This window comes from Arvicanthis niloticus, chromosome 5 (assembly GCF_011762505.2).
Source record: "Arvicanthis niloticus isolate mArvNil1 chromosome 5, mArvNil1.pat.X, whole genome shotgun sequence".
Lineage (NCBI taxonomy): Eukaryota > Metazoa > Chordata > Mammalia > Rodentia > Muridae > Arvicanthis > Arvicanthis niloticus.
In genome coordinates, this window is record NC_047662.1 from 51,197,583 (window position 1) to 51,218,108 (window position 20,526).

The 20,526-nt window shown below is 42.6% G+C and overlaps 1 protein-coding gene across 1 annotated transcript in view; it reads right to left on the reverse strand.

Moving 5' to 3' along the window:
- Ror1 (receptor tyrosine kinase like orphan receptor 1) overlaps window positions 1–7,482 on the reverse strand; it is a 348,352-nt gene extending 340,870 nt beyond the window's left edge. The window contains exon 1 of the mRNA XM_034504011.2: window positions 6,947–7,482. Within this exon, the coding sequence (XP_034359902.1) occupies window positions 6,947–7,037 (91 nt within the window). The 5' untranslated portion in view covers window positions 7,038–7,482. The remainder of the gene's footprint in view (window positions 1–6,946) is intronic.
- Between the last annotated feature and the right edge of the window lie 13,044 nt (window positions 7,483–20,526).

Sequence of the window (20,526 nt, forward strand, 5' to 3'; positions counted from 1 at the left end):
CTGTGGAGAATGATACAGAGCATACAGTGGATGCACAAGATGCTTAGAACTCCCCTCCCCCCTCTCTCCCTGAAACAGGGATGATGTTTCACTTCCCTGACACTGCACCTCACATATAATAAATATATAATAAATATGAGTTGAAATGAAAGGCTTTCCTATTGAAAAACAAACTTTACCTTGTCTTCAGAACTTCCTTTACCACCCCTCCCCCACCCCCAGTACATCATTACTCTTCTTTCTTGGCATGAACGTTCTTTCAGTACACAGAATCTTTAAATGGCCACCAGAGCCAAATATCAGGGAGGGTTTGCTCTTCTCCAAAGATTCTGGGCTGGGGAGCCTTTGTTTTTAAAGCACTGTGGAATCTCCTCCTGTGGGGATCTCAACACTGGCCTAAGACCAGCTCAGATCCGGGTCTCTACATAGTCCCTGTAAAACCAAGAACTCCAGACCTTCAGAAGAACCTAAGAGTGCTGCTCCAAGATTCTCAGCTGCATCTCCTACATAGATAGCAGCCCTTGACTGGGAGCATAACATTCTGCTTTCTCTAGGAAGCCCAGGATCCTGATGGCAGCCAACAGCTTCCTCTTCCAGTTCACGGTGGCTTCAGGTACTTCCCACTCAAGTGTACTTTAATTCTCATAAACAACCTGTAGGCTGGATACTATCTAATCCCCATTTTACAGACGAGAAAATTTTCAGAAGGTAGTAAATTAGTTAGTGATTTGCCCAGAAATGTCCCCCAAAGGCTCATGCTTTGAACAGCCAGTCCCTGGCTTATGAAGCTACTTTGAAAACTGCTCTATAGGAGCCTAGCTGATGTGGGTTACTGGGATGGGCCTTTGAAGATGCTGACCTGCTATGATTCCTGGTCTGTCCCTCTCCACCTCACGCCCTTACCACCAGGGACAGAGCTGTCCAACCCACCTCCTCCTCCATAACAGACTGAAATCCCTCTGACATTGGAAATCAAAACAGACCTTTTCTTCCATAAACTGTCTCTTTAAGGCATTTGGTCACAGCACTACAAGTGTGGTTAACATATAGCCAAGTAGGGAAAGTCCCAATTTGAACCACAGTATACTGGGTTCAAATCTCATTCTATCTCTGTTACATCGTGTCACTTCTCTAAAATGTCTATCAAAGAAGGCCGTTCTGTATGTACATACTTGAAAAAATAAACAATCTAAACTGATTGATCTTCTAGGCTACTTTTTAAAAATGGTGGTGGGGGGGAGCTTTGGTTCTATGGAAAAGTGGGAGAGAATGTAGAAACCAAACATTATGAGGCCTGCCTTATCAGTGTTTAATAACATTTCTGGATCAAAACTCTGCAGAACCTTATTTATGGACAGACAGTTACTGTGAAGCAGGGCCTTTTTATACAACCTTTTCATCTGAGGATGTTGTAGCTTTCTGCTGCCTTGCTGTTAGTGAGAGATGGGGTGTGAAATTTACTGGGTCTGCCAAGATTATCCCATTAAATTATCTGCCCTCTTCCAGTGTAATTCACTCAAGGGCAACTGCCTGAGCCATGGGACCCATGGATGGCCAAGCCTGGGTGTTCTGGGGGTTGGGGGGGGGGGCAGGGAAAGGAGTCTGGGGGTGGGACAGCCCGATGACATCACATCCATCGCGATTCATTGCCTTACCAAAATAAAGTGGATGCCACAATTATCCCATTCCTAAACAAACTAAAAACCCCAACCAAGCTTACTGCAACAAAGAGCGGGCTTTTTTTCCTGCTGTTTATTTTTATTTTGTATTCGTTAGCTTTTGAGATATTCCTGGCATGCAAGTCGGGCTCCATGTAACAAGCAGCTGCATTTAGTTAAAGGTTTTCGAAGTACTCCCCCTCTCCCTTCCCCCTTCCACACCACAGAACTTTCTCAAGTCCTAGAAGACTGTTCCTTTCTCCTCCTCATGCATGTCCAGGGGCCCATCTCTCTTGTCACAGCTCAAGGGTTCAGTGAAGCCAAGCCCAGGCCTTTCTGTTTGAGAAAGAGCCTGGAAGAGTCAAGTTTTTTCCAGCTACAGCTGGATCTGCCTGGATCTGCTCCTTACTGAGATCCTGAGCTGGCAGTCAGCTTTTCTAGATAGCGTCTAATAAATCAGTCCTCCTCCACCTCTATCCTGGATAATGCACCAAAACGCAAACACACATATACTTCATCAAAAGACATCTCATAGCTAGGCGGAAGGAACTACTGGACACACTCCTCAAACCACATCAAAGTGGCATCACTACACTGCAAAAATGCAATTCATTTAGACCAAGAGGCCTGGACCATCCCCAGCCTCAGTCTGTGTCTAAGCTAACAGCAAGGCTGGTGGTGGGGGCAGTGCAACACTATAGGAATGGTGGAATTGACTATTTCCCATCACCTCTTACACCCTCTAGATGGTGGCAAAGAAAACATCTTTCCACTGCTCTTAGAAACCTAAAGATGCACCACCTCTGGCCTGCATTAAAAGAAAGCAGGTGTAAGAACTAAACCAGGAGGGACCATGTAGGACAGAGGTCAGTTATGATAACACCAACTCTCAGGGCTTATAAACCCAGCAAAGCCATTCCCTGGCCATGTGACCTTGAGAAAGCAGCTTAACATCTCCATGCCTAACCTGACCCATCAACACAATGAGCTAGTTATACCATTGCCTTCCCAGGGTAGTTGTGAGAGTTCTGCGAGTTAATACTAAGGAAGACTTTAAACAGCAACTAACTCATTAAACAGATTGCACCAAGTGTCTGTTAAATAAATTACAGATACAGGAGTACCTTAGAATGCTTAGGCTCAAGAGACGCATGCTTAGTTGAGGCCACAAGACTTTATTCATCAGCTTCTCCCAGGCCCAATTACCAGCTCATCTAACAGGAGGGAACATGGGGCATGAAAGAAACTTCACAGAGTAAGCTGACCTGGGTTGTGGCAGAGAACCCACCATCAACACTCTGTTCCTTTTCATCTCCCCTGGTAGGCATCTCAGTGCCCAGGCATCTCCCCTTGCTACAAGTTGCTGGTATAGCTGGTCTCTGATACCTTGTGGGTTCTTTTCTCCCTGGTTTCATCCCCTAACAAGAATGGAGGAAGAAGGAAGAATTAGGAAAATTCTTGAATCTAATTTTTTTCCTTTTGTTTCTTCTTTGACCACAGATACTAAAAAACTACAGATACTAAAAAACTGTAACCAACAACCTCCCTAAACAACCAACAACCACCCACCAGCCCTGAACACCAAGCATCATGTAATCACAGAAATTATATGAGCCTGACAAAATCATGCATCTGCTAGAGCACGAGGCAAATCATAGCTGCTGCAAACAGTCCAAAGGAGACCCACAGCCCTACACCTGGAGCACATTCCTATAATATTTCTGTGTTTTTTTTTTTTTTTAAGAACCCAAAATTCCAAAACTGTCACTACACAGTGGCCCCTATCTTTTCAGTTTTTTTATTTCCTGGAAAATCTGATTATAGTATAAGCCTATGTCTATCAACCTACATGTGGAATTTTGTATATTATTTCTGGAGGGTTGAACATCCTGAATTTCCTGCATCTTCAGTTAATTTCTAGGCTGGGGGCTCTTCTCTAATGCTTGATACTCAGATTTATTTAAGTTTTATAAAACCCTTATAAGGCTCAGGAAACAGAATCACCATGCCTACAATATGAAAGGGAGGGTCCAAACCCAGGTCTGTCAATGGCAAAGCCTAGGTTATAGCCATTAAGCTTGGCTAGTGGATTCCTTTGATACTACTCTTTTTACTAGAAAATGGGAAATGAGTAATCTCAAGGTTCTCTCTCCTCCACTCACTTAGCAAAACTGTGGTCCCCTTAATATATTTGTAAAAATGCATAGCCTATTTCTCTTCAAATAGACATTTATAGCATCGTACATAAGGTTTAAAAATATCAGTTCTTCATAGCATGCTCTATACCTTTTTTTTTTTTTATATATATTTGAAGTGGTGTAGGTGCTTGTCATCAAACCACAGGCAAAATGTTCCTTTGGATGCAAGTGACATGGATTTAGAAACATTTTTAAAAGTCTAATTTGGAGCCTATTTTCACATGCAGGAGACAGAGAATAAAATAGATCAAAGCTGAGATTTTGAAAGAACTCTTGGTCTTAGGAAATGTTTCAGTCAAGTAATGTGCCTGCCCTACAAGCGTGAGGAGCTGAACCATTTCCCCCGAACTCTGTAAAAGCTGGACCTGCTCACGTAGCCCCAGGCATGGACAAGCCCATCCAGCCTAGCTGGACAGATGACCTCCAGTGGAGTGAGAGAACATGTCTCAAAAGTCGAGGTAGAGATTAATTGAAGAAGACTGACCTCTGGCTTCATAGGAACACCCACATGCTTACACGTGTGCACAGATCCACAGAAACACAAACATATATTCCCTGCACCACACACTCACATACAAAGGTAAAATAAAATAACTCCTAAGTATCCCAGCCATTGGAGGAGCAAAACAGCCTCATTTGTTTTCCAATGAAGTAAATAAATCACTGATAAGTAAGTTCTGCCAGAAGCAATCTGACCACACAACCTCTACCTATCCTGCCTCTGAATGGTGCCCCCTAGCCATTACGGTAGGATTTTTCCAAACATCCCTAGTAAAGGTTGGAGTTTACTGATGAGAGCCCTCAATGAATTCACCAGCAAAACTGACAGGCTCATGGCCCTCAGGAGACTCCTATACTAAATGAAGTGGGGACGGACACCTACTGACATAGCAATTGGAGACTTAGAAAATAACAGCTGAGTCTTGGGACACCTCCCTCTGGCTTCAAGCAGTCAAACCACAAAATGAGCACAATTCTGAGAAAGGCCCAGGTGGGTTCCAACAGTCTGGAGCTCCTGGGAGCAGTAATGAGTGTTTATACTTTTTACAGAAGCTCACCTTCGGGCAGGTAGGAGGTAGCTGGGAGGGTCAACAACTAGCAGGCCAGAAACTATGTACATAAAGGCTTTCTTTTTCTTTCCTGTTAATCAAATAGAAAGGTGATGGGAGAAATACTGAAATACTAATCCATTTTTAATTTTTGTAACAACTTAATAGATAAAATATATCTCCTCTTAAGCTCATGTTCTGAGCCACTGACAGGTAGGGTTACCTTAGGAACCTCAGGCCAGAAGAGTGATCAAGATTTACAAAAAAAAAAAAAAGAAAAGGATTTAAGAGATGGTAAAGTAGCAACAGGTTTGAACCCATCATTAGAATACAGAACAGGAAGGAGAGAGAACATTGAGTAGCTACTGACAGCAGTATTGTTTCACATTCGCAAATTCATTGCGTGGGTGGCTTTTTAAAAAAAAAGATGACTAAGAAAGGTGAACACCCCCTACATCCCCACCTCATTCCATCCCAATCAGCAGAGGCTGTGACCTCAAAATCACTGGCTGATGAAAGGTTAAGACAAAGTAAAGGAGCCCACAGGAACAACGGAATTAATCAAGGCTCCCAGGCCAGGAATCTAGCCCTAGGTACCGTCACCCCAATTGCGCTGGACGCGGGTCGGCAGCAAGGCCCAGGTGTAGTGGCAAAGAGCCAGATGTTGGGCATCCCTAGCAAAACATCCCTGAGAGCAAACTGTTTACAATTCATCAGGGTTTTCCCTTAAGATAGGGCACCCCTGCTGAGATGCATCTTAATGGCAATTAGAAACTGTATCCACCCCCCACGGGCTTGTAGATTAGCACCACCACACTTCAGAACTCTGTTGGGTGAGTACTGCTCCGGTCCCAGGGTCACCTCCAGGAAATCAAAATCCTCACTCAGCTTCCTTGCTGAGAGCTTTGTACCAAGAAAGTCACCCCTAACTTTCAGTAAAAAACTAATTCAGCAGTCATTCAACGAATGGCTCTTTTCCTCAGCTGTTCAGTAAACTAGACTCTTCCCTAATTGGCTCACAGATGAATGATAAAGAGGAGGGACCTATTTATCTAGAGAGGTTAGGGGCTGGAAGCGGGGGCGGGAAGAGTCCAGGGGCCCCAACACCCCCTCAAGGGATGCATGTTAAAAGTGAAGCCCAAGACCCCAAGAGACTTTAATCAACTTTCCCCCCTCTAACTTCCAAAGAATGAATTGGTTGTCTCCACAGGCGCAGCGGGCTCTTCCCTCTCATTGTGTACAGGCTCAGACCCAGCATGGATCCAAGCTTCCCGCAGGGAACTAAGACGCTCTGACTGCGGGTGGAGGCTTTCTCTAACTGTTGCGATTGTCTCTGGAGATGACCAAAATCAAGTATGCATTAGATGACCGTCCCCGCCTTCTTCCATCTCAAATACACACACACACACACACACACACACACACACACACACACACACACACACACGTGCACACCCGGAGTCCAGAGTACTTTGGAGCAGCAGGCCTTCTCTGACTGCATACTGCACAAAGTTGGCAGCAGAGAGCAAAGGTTTTGGTCTGTTTGATGACCCTCTAGAGGGCGGGAGGTTCCGAACACCATGCAGTGAAGACTCAAGGCCAAGGGAGTACAGGGCTTTTGTTTGTACCGGTTCGCGGACCGCCTGGGCTCTGTCGAAGGCACCACTGAAAATACAAACTCCCTCTGGGACAGAGAAGTAGATAAACTGGACCCCAATTGGGGTGCGCTAAGGAATCCAGAGAGAGATAGGCAAAGGACCAGCATCTCCCCCAAGACACACACACACATACACACACACACCCCTCCAAAGTCGTCGTCCTACACTTCCTGTCAGCACTGACAACCACAGATGGATGTCTAGGACCAGTCCCCCAGAGCACTCCAACTCGCAGCCGAGCTTCAGGGCGAGTCCTGGATGGCCTCCCTCCGGCGGCCCGTGTAGGCGGCAGCCGAATGCCGGGCTCCTGGATCAGCGAGGCGCTCGCCCGTCACACAGCTCTGGGGGACGGACGGTGGAACCCGGGCGCGGGCGCAGCTTACCTTGGGCAGCAGCCCCGCGTGCGGCCAGCAGCAGCGCGGCTAACAGCGCCAGCGGTGGCGGGCGCGTCCCGCGGCGGCGCGGCCGGTGCATTCCTCCTCTCGTGGCGGTGCTGGCGGCTCCCTGACGGCGCGCAGAACATCCACGGGTTCGCCCAGGGCTCCTGGCCACCTCGTCGTGCCGCAGGCACTCGCAGGACACTGGGGGGCCTTTGCAAAACTCTTTGTCCCCCTGACCTGCTCCCTCGCCTCCGCTCGGCCGCCCGGGACCTGGGAGCGCGGCTCCTCCCGGTACTCCGCAGCAGCCCTGCCTCGGCCGGCCGTTCAGTCCCAGGCTCTCCGAGTCGCTCTAGCGCACCGTGTGTCTCTGGCTCCGACTCCAGAAGAGCGTGCCCTGTGCCTGGGGCTGCGGTCTCCGGGCTCTCTCGGCCGCCGCTCCTCCAGCTCTCAGCGATCTCTCTTCTCGCCCAACTTGTCACTTTCCACCAACTCCACAGCCCAACTCCCCAGCCCAACTCCCCAGCCCGGACCAATGGCAGAGGCGGGCCCAGGCCGAGGTCCCAGCGCCCTCTGCTGCCGCCTCCTGGACCCGCACCTTCCAAGGCATCCCAGAAAGCAGCTACCGCACCTCCAGTAAACCCATCATCCCTCCCCCTGCTCACTGGGGACCAGCCACTGATGTTGAAAGGACCCTTGAGACATTTTGACGGAGAAGGACTTTGGGGGGAATTCCAGTGCAGTGTGTGACTGGATAAGTTAAGAAGTCCAGATTTTAACTGTCTCTGCCACTGCCTTCGGTGAGGGAACATGTACAGATACACAATGCCCATTTAATCTCTTCTTTCCCAAGAAGTGACTCATGTGTCTTCTTGTTTTTAATCTCTAGGTTCACTACATTTACATCAAGCTCATCCGATCTGCTTCTTTTAGCACATTAACTGAAGATTCCTCTAGGTTCTTTATTGTCACTGCCCCCTGGTCTCCCGAAAGTTGTTTCTCTGCCTTCCAAATACGAACATAGAGTAATATTTAAATTTGTTTCTTTTATATTTTTTATACCACTTAGGTATTCTGTTTCTTTACATAAGGTGTATTTCTCTTGCTCTTGCTTGGCTAAGCACATCTGTAACCTCCTACGTACGTTACTTACAGTGTTTTTAATTTTTTCTCCTGGTTTGCCATTTATTAATTTTGTAACTCATAAATGCTCTTAGGAAATTCCTGCCAAGATGCCCTGGATCATATAAAGTGAGCACCCACTGTGTGCCAGGCTGCCTTGGGTCTCAAGGATGCAAGAGTAACTAAAGGACCCCTGTCAGTATTGTCCCCAGAACACAAAGATGTTCAGAACCTGTCCGTGATCACCTGGCTTCCTACTAAGTACCTGCTGCTTGCCTGGTACATTATACACACAGACACATAATGCAGTTTTGAAAGTTGGTGTTCAGAGACAGGAGTCTACCATGGCTGTCCGCTGAGAGGCTCTGCCTAGCAGCTGATTCAGACAGATGCAGACACCCACAGCCAAACAGTGGATGGAGCTTGGGGACTCTTATGGAAGAATAGGAGGAAGGATTGCAGCCCCTAAGAGGATAGGAACTCCACAGGAAAACCAACAGAATCAACTAACCTGGACCCTCGGGGCTCTCAGAGTCTGAACCACCAACCAAAGAACATACATGGCCTGGACCTAGGCCTCTCGACGCATAAAGCAGATGTGCAGCCTGGTCTTCATGTGGGTCCTGAACAACTGGAGTGGGACTATCCCAGAAGCCTATACATGGGATATGTTCTAGCTGGGCTGCTTCATCTTGCCTCAGTGGGAGAGGATGCACCTAGCCTCACAGACACTTGATGTGCTAGGGTGGGGAGGAGATACTCAGGAGACTCCCCACCAGCTCAAAGAGAAGGGGAGAGGGAGGGGAGGGATTGTGGGAAGGGATGACCAGGATGGGGGCAGTGAGTGGAATGTAAAGTAAATGATAATTATAATAATTTTTTTAAAAAATTGGTGTGAAGAAAGAAAATGAATGACTTGTCTACACTCCCTATGAACCATGGGATGGCAAAGCCAACACCCAGACCTGTTCCCAGAAGGAGGCTGAAAGACCTTAACTGAAGCCCGGCATGTTATAGGGTCTCTGTAAATGAGGTTAAATCAGATCACTATTACAGCAGCCTCTCGGACTCAGCTTTAGGATTTTATAGTGAGCTGTCACTGTGCTGAGGATAAGGATTTTGTTTCCTGGGTGCCTCAAACAACAACCAGAAGACAGTAAGAACTTGATCTGTGAACAAGAATTAGACCACCATTTGAAGAAATTTTTTTTCTAATTAGTTCCTTGTCTTATTTTTTCCCACCAGCTTCTTATGCTCCACAGAAAGCAGGCTGGGAGAGCAGAAACCTGAGCAATAGGCAATGCACATCCCAGCACATCACAGATTCTAAACTTCCATCCAGCCTGGGGCCCTCAGGCAGGTGAACTAGGCTCAGTGGGAGAAATAATCACCTATTCTTTGCTGAGACTGGAGAGCAAGAGCCAGCCCGGCTGCCTTAATGGTTTTCCCTCTTTCTGTGAGTCTGACCCGAGGTCAGGGAATGATAGACAGAAGGCCTTTGGGGCAACCAGTTCATCCCCACAAATTGGTATGTCTTCCAAGTCTCACTGCTTGTGACCCACTCAGTCCCGTCTCAGTTATTTCCAGTCACTTGCCTGGGGAATTTACTGCATAAGGTTCTCTTGTTGGGAAAGTGTCTTTGATGGTTGGCTTTAGTATGCTGGGACACAGAAATCAAAGGAAACTCAATTATCATGCACAGCACAGGTGGCTCTCCCTCCATGATAGTGTAAAACCCATCAGGAAGGAAGCCTTCTTGTCCTCTCAGCCTGACCCTGACCCCCAACCCCCACCAGACCAGGTATCTTAGGTAACAGACAGCTGCCACGGCTGAGTCTACAGAACTTAATGGCACTTTTATCAGTACTTAAACCTTCCGGGGACTTAATCACAGAATCACAGATGTGAGGAATGTGAGAGCTTCAAAAGGCTGTGGAAATCAGCTAGTGCACCCTCCTGGACATTTTTTATAAGAGAACTGTGGCACACAGGGAGGTAAAAGCTCCCCACCCAGAGTCACGAAGCTGCCCAAAACCAAAACAAAAACCAAAACCAGAGCCCAGACCAACCAGCCCAAGGTTGGACTTAAGCCCATACCAGTCTCTCTCTCTCTCTACTCTAAACACTCTTGCCTCGTGTCCTGTGGCAGATTAGAAGAAAGGCTGCAGGCAACTGAAATGTCTCTCTTACAGGCTTCCTCTGACCACGTCCTTGCCTTTGCCAGACCAGTATTGACACAAACAGATCAGAGAACACAGTGTCGCTCCCAGCTCCAGCTCTGAGATCTCCTGAGACTACACACAGGGAGGCAATCCTCTACCCTGAACTCTCTCTCTCTCTAGTTTACATATAGCTCAGACCGTCATCCCTGAGGATACTCAAAAATACGGCAGTGAACAGTTTCTGACACTACAGGAAGCACATTTTAAAAAAAAAAAGCTCTTTCATTCCATGACATTGTTGAATGAGAGACCCTTGTGGGGCATTTTCTTGGTTTAATCCAGGAATATTAGAGTAATTTTTCTTCTTAGAGAAAGCATGTGGCAGATGGCTATAGTGTGGACTCTTGTAGCCATCCCTGTAGCTCTGTCTGTGGTGCGGATTTGAATCCTGCCTCTGCTCTTAATTGGCTGCGGGAACTTGGGTCCCAGTACTTCAGTCTCCTCATCAGCAAAGAAACAGTAATGTCTACCACCTAGCTGTGTTCTGAACACTAAATTAGTTAATGCTTCTCAAAAGCTTGACACAGTGCCTGTCATAGACGAAGCAGCCACTGTGTACTAGCTGGTTTATTAGTGATTCAGAGTGTAGGTTTAGCTCTCTTGTTCTTCTCTTGCTCTCCTACCTCTTCCCCCTCTGTCCCTTCTCTCACCATTTGCCCCCTCCACATGATCATGGCTGGCCTCCCTCCCTCTCTGCCTTTCTCTGCTTCTACTTCCCCCTCAATTCCCCTGTCCATGCCCTAAATAAACTCTATTCTATACCAAAAAAAAAAAAAAAAAAAAAAAAAGAATGTAAGTTTAGCATGTAACACACCTAGCTAGATGGCCTGCATAAATTATTTGACTTTTTTTATGATAGAATATTCTCTTTCAGATAATAAAACCAACTGTACAAAGTAGTTTTGGTATAAATAATATTTATTATAAAATATTTTATTTTGAGACAGGATCTTGCTCTGTAGCCATGGCTGGTCTGGAACTCATTGAGTAGACACGATTGGTCTTAAACTTGTAGAGATCCACCAGCCCATGACTCCTGAGGTGCTGGGATTAATGGTTCATTTCACCACACTAGGCATTCTTTATACAATCTTGAGGTATGCATACTCAACAAATTACTATTCCTTTTTTTTTCTTCTAAAACTCCTACACTATGAGATGCAACAAGTAGAAGAATTTGGTCACTATACAACCTGAATTTTTGGCACAATCTTGATTTCACATATTTTGAGTCACTAACTTTAATCTATTTGTACAGGAACAGAAAAGAATTGTTATCAGAATCAAATAAAGAAAACCAAGAAGCTGGCAAGATGGCTCATAAGACAAGAGTACTTACTGTGCAAACACAAAGTCCTGAGTTAGAATCTCCAATACTCATATTAAAAGCTGGAATTCCTGCACAGCCTATAACCTCAGCATCGGTTGTACGTGTGTGTGTGTGTGTGTGTGTGTGTGTGTGTGTGTGTGTGTGTGTAGGTTGGGGGTGTGAGATAGGCAGATCCCAAGAGCTCACTGGCCAGCTAGCCTAGTCAAACAGTGAGTCTCTTGTTCAGCAAGAAACCATTTTTCAAGGCAAGAAGGTAGAAAGCAATAAAGGAAGCCCTCTGATGTACCCTCTGACCACCACATGCTCACATAGAGATGTGTGCACCACATGAATGCAGAGCCACACAGTGCTACAAATACACAGCACTGAACACATGCTAAAAAACAAACACAGACTTCGAGGCCAGCCTGGTCTACAGAGTTAGTTCCAGGACAGCCAGGGCTACACAGAGAAACCCTGTCTCGAAAAAACAAAAACAAAAACAAAACAAAACAAAACAAAAACACAGACAAACAAATATGAAAGAAATCAAGGCCAGTAAGAAGCTACCATTGAGTACGAAAGTCAATGTAGGAGAACATCCTGGTAATCTGTTATTCAGCATAAATTTAGTAAAAATAAATCTCAACTTCAAAAAAAGTTTAATTGACAAATTTTGCTTTTTAAAAGACACCATTGGGGTTTGAGAGAAGGTTCAGTGGGTCAAGACACTTGCCTTGCTTTCAGAGGAATGGAGTTTAGCTCCCAGCACCTATGTTAGCTCATAATTACCTGTAACTCCAGCTCCAGGGGATCTGACACCCTCTTTTGGCACCCAAAGCCATCCACACATGTGTACATACACCCACACAGACACACAGACACAAATAATAGAATCAGCCTTTTTTTTTTAAACAACATTGTTAGAAAAATAAAAAGTTAAGCCACAGACTGAAAGAAAAAAAGTGCAAAGCGTTTTGTCAGACACAATACACAAGGAACTCCCACCACTGGACTACAGGAAGGCAACCCAGTCTTTAAAATTCGGGGAAATACCTGACAAATGCTTTACCAAAAAAGATGTGTGAATGGGGGGGGGGGGGGGATGGGACATGAAAAGATGAGCAACACAGTCAGGGAAATACAGACTAAAACTATCATCAGACACTACAACCCACACGCAGGAGAGATGATGTTTAAAAGGTGTGTCTTGTCCAGGTGAGGCTCCAGGGTTCAGAGCAGCCTGGAGAGTGTGGCTTATGGGAATATAAAATGGTACAGTCACTTTAGAGAACAGCTTTTCTGTTAAAAGCAAAACCTATACCTACCATATGATCCAGCCATCCCTATCCTAAATATTTATCCGAAGGAGATGAAAGGATATGCCCACAAAAGGACTTATACATGAAAATTGATAGCAGCTTTATTTGTAATGACCAAAAGTTGGCATGCATCCAACTGTCCATCATTAGGGAAATGAATAAACTCTGGAATATCCATATAATCCAATACAGCTCAACAATAGAAAGTAATAAATTATTAACACACAATTAAATGTGGACAATAAGTATGCTGAGTGATAACTACATTTTATATATATATATATATATATATATATATATATATATATAATATTATATATTATGTGAGTCTACTTATATAAAATTCTAGAAAATGTAAACTGGTCTCTAAGGAGGGAGGAAAAAGCAAAACATTAGCCTGGGGTCAGGGAAAGGGGAAGACGAACGACATATAGACATTTAGACATTCATTATATTCACTAAGTGTGTACATGTATCAAAGCTCATGGTAGAAGTTTGGGTTCAATCACATTAAACAGGAGAAGGGTAATGAAAAGAACTAGTAATTATGATTTAAGGAAAAAGAGAATTCTATATAGTAAGTATATATAAAGAACCAGATCTTCATCAGAGCCAGGATGTAGTACAAGGCTGCTGCTTGGCCCTTATGATCCAGAACATTCTGTGTTGTTAGATGACAGCTGTTGTGGGACAGTTGTTGTATAAAGCAAAAGACAACCTTGAATAGTAAAATCACAGAATGGATTGCTATGGGTCTGCATGACAATCTACTAAATACTGAAAAATATAAAATAAAAGTAAAGTCCAAGTGTGTAATTAAAGGTACATGCCTTTAATTACAGCAGAGGCAGGCAGATGTCTGAATTTGAGGCTAGCCTGGTCTACAAAGTGAGTTCCAGGACAGCAAGAGCTTCACAGAGGAAACACTGTCTCAGAAACAAAATAAAACAACAAAAACAAAAAACAGCATTCCCCTCCTGAAAATTATAACCAGTTTCTCTTCCAGAATGGCAACTTCCTTACTTGGCTATTATTCTCCTGGCATGATGAGTCTGGGTTGACTAGAGAGCAGTCAGCCAAAGCTTTAACTTTTAATGTGTGTTTTGTTATGAGGTTAGAACAGTTCCATTGATGCCAGCAGAGTCTAAGGATTTAAGGAGGGAGAACACAATTTTTTATGTACATTACTCACGGGATATAGTTGAAACCTAAAAATAGACTGGAAGTAAGTGTATTTGAAAATATTGCATAAATAATTTTTAAAAACTGGATGGGCATGGAAATGCACAGCACTGGAGTCTGAAGAAAAGAAATTAAGAGTTTGATACCAGCCTGGGCTGCAGAGTGAGTTCCAGCCAGCCTCAGCTACGCAGTTAGACTTAAAACCCATTTGACAATAATCCAAACTATTGTGATTCTACAACCATCAATCACTTTAAAACAAAGAGTATCATAAAAATTCAACTCATCAGAAGCACATAAAAACTAAGTTTTGATATGTTTATATGTATATTTTCAATAAAATGCAAGCAACCATTGGCAAATCTGAAGAAAGAATAGACAACAAACAATCACAGTTAGAGATCAGACTCCTCTCTTAGTAATTAAGATGAATTATGGAATATCAGAAGCAAAGACGTGTAAGTCATGAGCATTACCAACCAACTCAGTTTGGTAGGTGTTTATGAATGTTATGCCTAAGAACTGAAGTGTATACATTGTATGGAGGAACTTCAAAATATTAAAAATAGAACTACCATGTGACCCAGCTTGACCATCCCTGAGGCAAATTCCCAAAGGACTCCAAGCCAAGTAACATAGAAGTAACATGGACTTGCACATCCATGTCTAGGTGCAGTGCTCACAACAGCCAAAAAACAGAACCAACATAAATGTCTACTAACAGATGAATGGAGAAAGCAAATGTGTGTATACATACATATGCATATACACAATATATATATATGTGTATATACACACATATATGTGTGTATATGTATATATACATGTAATACATATATTACAAAGAAAAATAAAACTCATTACTTTGTATGGTAGCCTAAAAAATTTTAAATTTAGTAAATTCTTTGTTTGTTTCTTCTTCAAGACAGGGTTTCCCTGCATAGCCTTGGCTGTCTGTAGCCCAGGCTGGCGTTAATCTCAGAGATCCTCTTTCCTTTGCCTCCCAACTGCTGAGATCAAAGACATACACCACCACTGCTCAGAAGGTTAATACATTCTTACTGCTTGAGGAAAAAGAAGAAGAATAGTACATGAAATCTTTTGATGCATTTACAGAACATTTGTCAAAATAGGCCAAGTGGAACACAATACCACACAGCCATAATCCCAGAACTTGGGAGGTAGAGACAGAAAACACAATTTCCAGACCAGACGCACCTACATAGCGATTACCAGGCCAGCCCCTGCTAGAATGAGAAGACCTCACCTCAAAAGCCAAGAAAATTAAAAGACTATATGCTGAGGGGGAAAAGACCCACAATACAAAGCAAAACAATAAAAGCAGAAGCTCATAATTAAAAAGCACACAGAAATCTATATGAATTTAGAAATTAATCAATATGTTAATACTGGTAACAAAGACTTCATAATTGATATGTATAAGTGAATGACAAGAAATAATCCAATAAAATGTGGGGGTACAACTAATATGACATGAAGAATAACTTCATAACTATAAATGTGTACATCTGAAAAAGTTCTAGAATGATAAACAGGCATCTACTTGAGGAATCTAGCAAAGGAGCAAACAAAGCAAGCAGAAGGAGCAAGGAAGGATGAAGAGAGAGTAAGGGAAACTAAAAACAAAACAAAACAAACCATTAAAGATAAACTGGCAAGGCCCAAACTTTGTTCTTAACAGTATCAATATACTTGTTAATCTCCTAATGATATTGATCAAGAAAAATAAGACAGCAAGATGCCACAGTTATCACCATCAAGAATAAGAACAAGACTGTAACCACAAGTTCTAAAATGCCTCAAAGATAATGAACAACTTTAAGCCATCGCACTAAATTATGGAAAGAAGATGAACAAATTATTTGAAAAAAATGTTACCTAATATAGTGGTAGAATCAATGGAAGACCAAAATAACCATGTGCCTATAAGTAAAATTCAATTCTATGTTACTATGGCAGAAGACAACACATCCTAACTTATATAAGCTGCCTTAATCTTCATACCAAACCTGCCAAGAGACATCTCAAGAACAGAAACACCCAACCCAGTATCTTCTGTAAACTAAACATAAAACAGTTATATTAGAGCACCAAAATTAAAGAAGAGAATCTGATTTTAAACTGAGAAAATTAATCTGCACTAAAATACAAAAAAATGTTGAGGAATAATAATACTTTATAAACAGAAAGCTTTCATGCTCATGGATTGAAAGATGCTGTGTACTATAAATATTGCAGAAAAATTATCATTAGGGCAGAATAAACAATCCAGAAATAGACTGTCAACATACACACAGTTGATTTTTCCAGGCATTGGTGTAATTCAAAGGAGAAAGCAAAGTCTACCAAATGGTGCCAGGGAGAAGCAAACCTTGATCCTACCTCACAGTGAGAAACTAAGTCAGAAGAAGTAAGGCTTAAACATAAATGCTAACGCTGTGAAGCTCAGAGGATAAAATAGAAATGAGCTGCTTTGTAATTAGGGCTATGTAAATGTTTCTTGGGACACAGAAAGCAATAATTATAAAAGCAAAATTGGTAAATTGGAACTCAGTAAAATTAAAAACATATGTCAAATCAAAGCACCTCTAAGAAGGCAAAAAGACTAGGCCCAGGCTGGAGGATATACTATGTGAACACGTATGTACATATATTCATGGTGTAACATGTGTCTAAATTATATCAGCAGCTCCTAACGTCAATAATAGAAAGACGGGAAACTCAGTTTTTTGAATAGGACTTTAGAAAGGTGTTTCTTTAAAAAAAAAAAAAACGGGGGGGGGGTGTACTTGAGATAAATGGCCAATAAATTCACAATCACTACAAGGAAACACAAATATAAAGTATAATGAGCCACCATTTCCAGTCAAGTGAGATTAATAAATACACAAAATTCTAGAAAGGAGGAGAATCTTGGGGTTTTCATACTTTGCTGATAAGTGGGAAATGTTATAACCACTGTGGTAAACTTTCTAGATGTTTCTTAAAAGACATGTCTGTGTTATGATCAATCAATTTCACTCTGATAGCTAACCAAAGAAGTAAAATTACATGGAAAAACCTTAAGATTTATAAACCGGTGTATGCACACTTGTAAGGACAACCTTTGGAAGCCAAGGTAAGCATTTAAGTCCAGCCAGGGTTACCTGGTGAGCCTTTGTTGGCAAAAGTAAATAAGTACCTTGAGGACCAGCTTTTATGGAACCAGTAGGTACCATACATGTCCCCAAAGGAGGATAACAACCAATAATCCTATCCAGCTATGACATCTATGAACCATGACCAGTGTAACGATGACCAGCATGACACAATAACTCTAAGGTACAATAGTGGCTCACATACCTTGTCAGTAACCAACAGCTCTCTAGTTGGACTAAAGACCTACTCAACAATATTAAAAATCATGCCAGGTACCATAAACCTAGCCAAATACCCAGGGCTAGTGAAGTCATAGATCTTGGAGAAGAGCTCACAACTGCCACTGTACTAAACCAGCATCAGCCCTAACTATATTCTAAAGATTCGTCCTTATACCCACAGATAAGTATAGTGTTCCACCTCTTATCAAGAAAACTTCTTTCTGAAACAGAGACCAGAAAACAAAAATCAGTTAAAATGCAGAGCTGTGTATTCCAGTCCCAAATGAAACATCTACAACACAATTCCTACCTTTAAGGCTCAGGAAACATTGCAAAAGACAGGGTGGAAAGATTGTAAAAGCCAGAATAACAGAATGTTTTCTGTGAGACCGTGTCTCCTAGGAATGTCAGAAGATAAACCCATGAAGTCTCAACAATATGGCTGCCTAAGCATGAGCTGGACAAGGATATCAATACACATGCTCAAGTGGATGGGGATTCCCTACAAGGCTTCAGCCCTACAAAGAGGAACAGGAAACTGAAGAATGCTGAGAGTGAGGTAATCTTCCCCAGGAAAGAGCACACCAATTCATTATTCAATTCCAAATGGTCAGCCCTAAACACAATATATGCAAGTAACATTATACAGAATGGACAAGAACAGGTTATATTTATATATTTAGGAATGTGTGTGTGTGTATGTGTGTGTGTGTGTGTGTGTGTAAAACAAAAATTAATAAATAAAGAGTCCAAGATTTCAAAAGAGAATAAAAATGGTATACAGAATGGTATAGATAGAGGAAATGATATAATTATATTATAATCTCAAAAATAAATAATTAAGAAAAAGAAATAAATAAATGAATAGTATGTCCAGAGAAAGGAATGAGACACAAAAGGGGATCTACGCCTTGGCTCTCTTTTTATGAATTTTAAGAACATAAAAACTTCATCAGTTACTAGAATTATATTAACAATTGAGTCTAAATGAGGAAACAGATAGGAAAGAAAGAAGATGCTTCTGGGGTATTCTGTCTACCATAATGGGCGGTAGTTACATTTTCCAACACTCATTAAATGCTGCATATTCTGTGTGCATTTTACGGTGTGTATTTATACTTCAAAAGTTTTTTTTTTTTAACTTATAACAGAAAGCAAATGAAAAAGAGTTGGGGTGCACCCACAGCTAAGTCAAATCATTGCTTCCCAGAATTAACTACTTCAAAACCTTCTCCAGATTAGTAACCTCTGCCCTCATGGTAAAAGTGAAAACAGTAACTACAACCATCCTTCCAGAACCTCCTGGTTTGTTACAGCTCCGCCGTGGGGGAGCTACCTCTCTTGACCTCCTGAGAGAGGTTTGAAAGTATAATAAATGAACCCTTTATAGAGTTGCCAAAGCGGAGTCCCAAAGGGCCCCAAAGCACATCTAGGTCTGAGATGGGAGGTCTCTGTACTCACGGATGCAAGATGGAGCACCCACAGCTAAGTCGAATCATTGCTTCCCAGAATTAACTACTTCAAAACCTTCTCCAGATTAGTCATCTCTACCCTCATGGCAAAACACAGTAACTCCATCCATCTTTCCAACTGAGGCACCCAGTGAGGCTGACGTGTTGCCGCAGACCTCGGTTCAGAGCAGCATATCCTGTAGAGCATGGGACAGTATTGCCAGGTGTACCAGGTTTTTAAGAAAAATTGGAAGTTCTGATGTCTTACCTGAAATCTTCCAACTTTTAAATTCTGGCAACTACAGCCCACATACCTCACACTGAAAACCCAAAGTCTGAACTTCAAGATGTTGAGTTTAGAGGTGTGCAATCAGTAAGTCTACACGAATACACACAAATCTCAATTACATTCTCATCTTTTTAGATCTGTGGTAATAGATACCCTTAACTTCTAATTTTAAAAATTATGTAGCATCATAGATAAAAGTCATATAGAAAACATAAAGTAAAACTTTGTGTTTTCCCTTCCTAGAATAGCAAAGGCTTATTTATTTGCTGGTTGGTTGGTTGATTGATTGATTGATTGATTGATTGATTGAAACAGGTCTCACTTATCACAGGCTCTCCTTGAACTCACTCTGTAGCCAAGACTGACCTTGAGTTTCTGATCCTCCTGCTTCCACATTCCAAGATCAGAGATTACATGTACAAGCCATGCAAACATTTGGAGCATTGCTGGGGGGTCAGATGTGGCCATACCAGACAAGCACTCTATGGACTGAACTACATCTCAAACACCAAATATCCTCCAGCAGAACTAAAAGCCTCATTCTTACAAAGGCAGATGGATTAATCTTGCTTTATCACAATTTTTTAAAACTTCCAGCCAGAAGGTAGCTCAGCGGGTACAAGGTCCTTCCCACCAAAACAGCCCGAGTTCAGTTCCCAGGAACCACATGGCAAAAGGAAAGAACAGGCTCTTCCAAGTTGTCCTCTGACTTCCACACATATGGTGTGGCACAGTCACATGTGCAAGCACACATACATACACCCAAAAACATATGACTTGATCTATCTAAATATCAAGAGATGCAAATTTGTGTGTATGTGTGTGTGTGTGCGCGCGCACGTGTGTGCCTGCACACGCATGTGCATGTATGGTATAAGAAAATAGATGCATTGTTACCCAGGCAAAGACTGATACAAAGCTCCTTGGGGTGATGGATGTGCTTATCATCTTGAATGTGCTTATGGTTTTCATGGGTGTGGTCATATGTCAAAATTTATCAAATTGTACACATAAGACATGTGCTCCCTATTTTAGGTGGGCTATTAATCAATAAACTGATTTTAAAAGGGAAAGAGTGTGGGCTGGCAAGATGGCTCAGCAGGTGAAGGCACTTGCTAGCAAGACTGAGTGCTTCCTCTGAATCCCAGGACCCAAACAATGGAAAGAGGGAACAAACTACCACAAGTTGTCCTCTGACCGCTATGAATATACTGTGGCTTGGGATTCACTTACACATATGCACACATACACAAACACAATGTAAATAAACAACAGTAACATTTTTAAAATTAAAAAAAATTAAAACAAA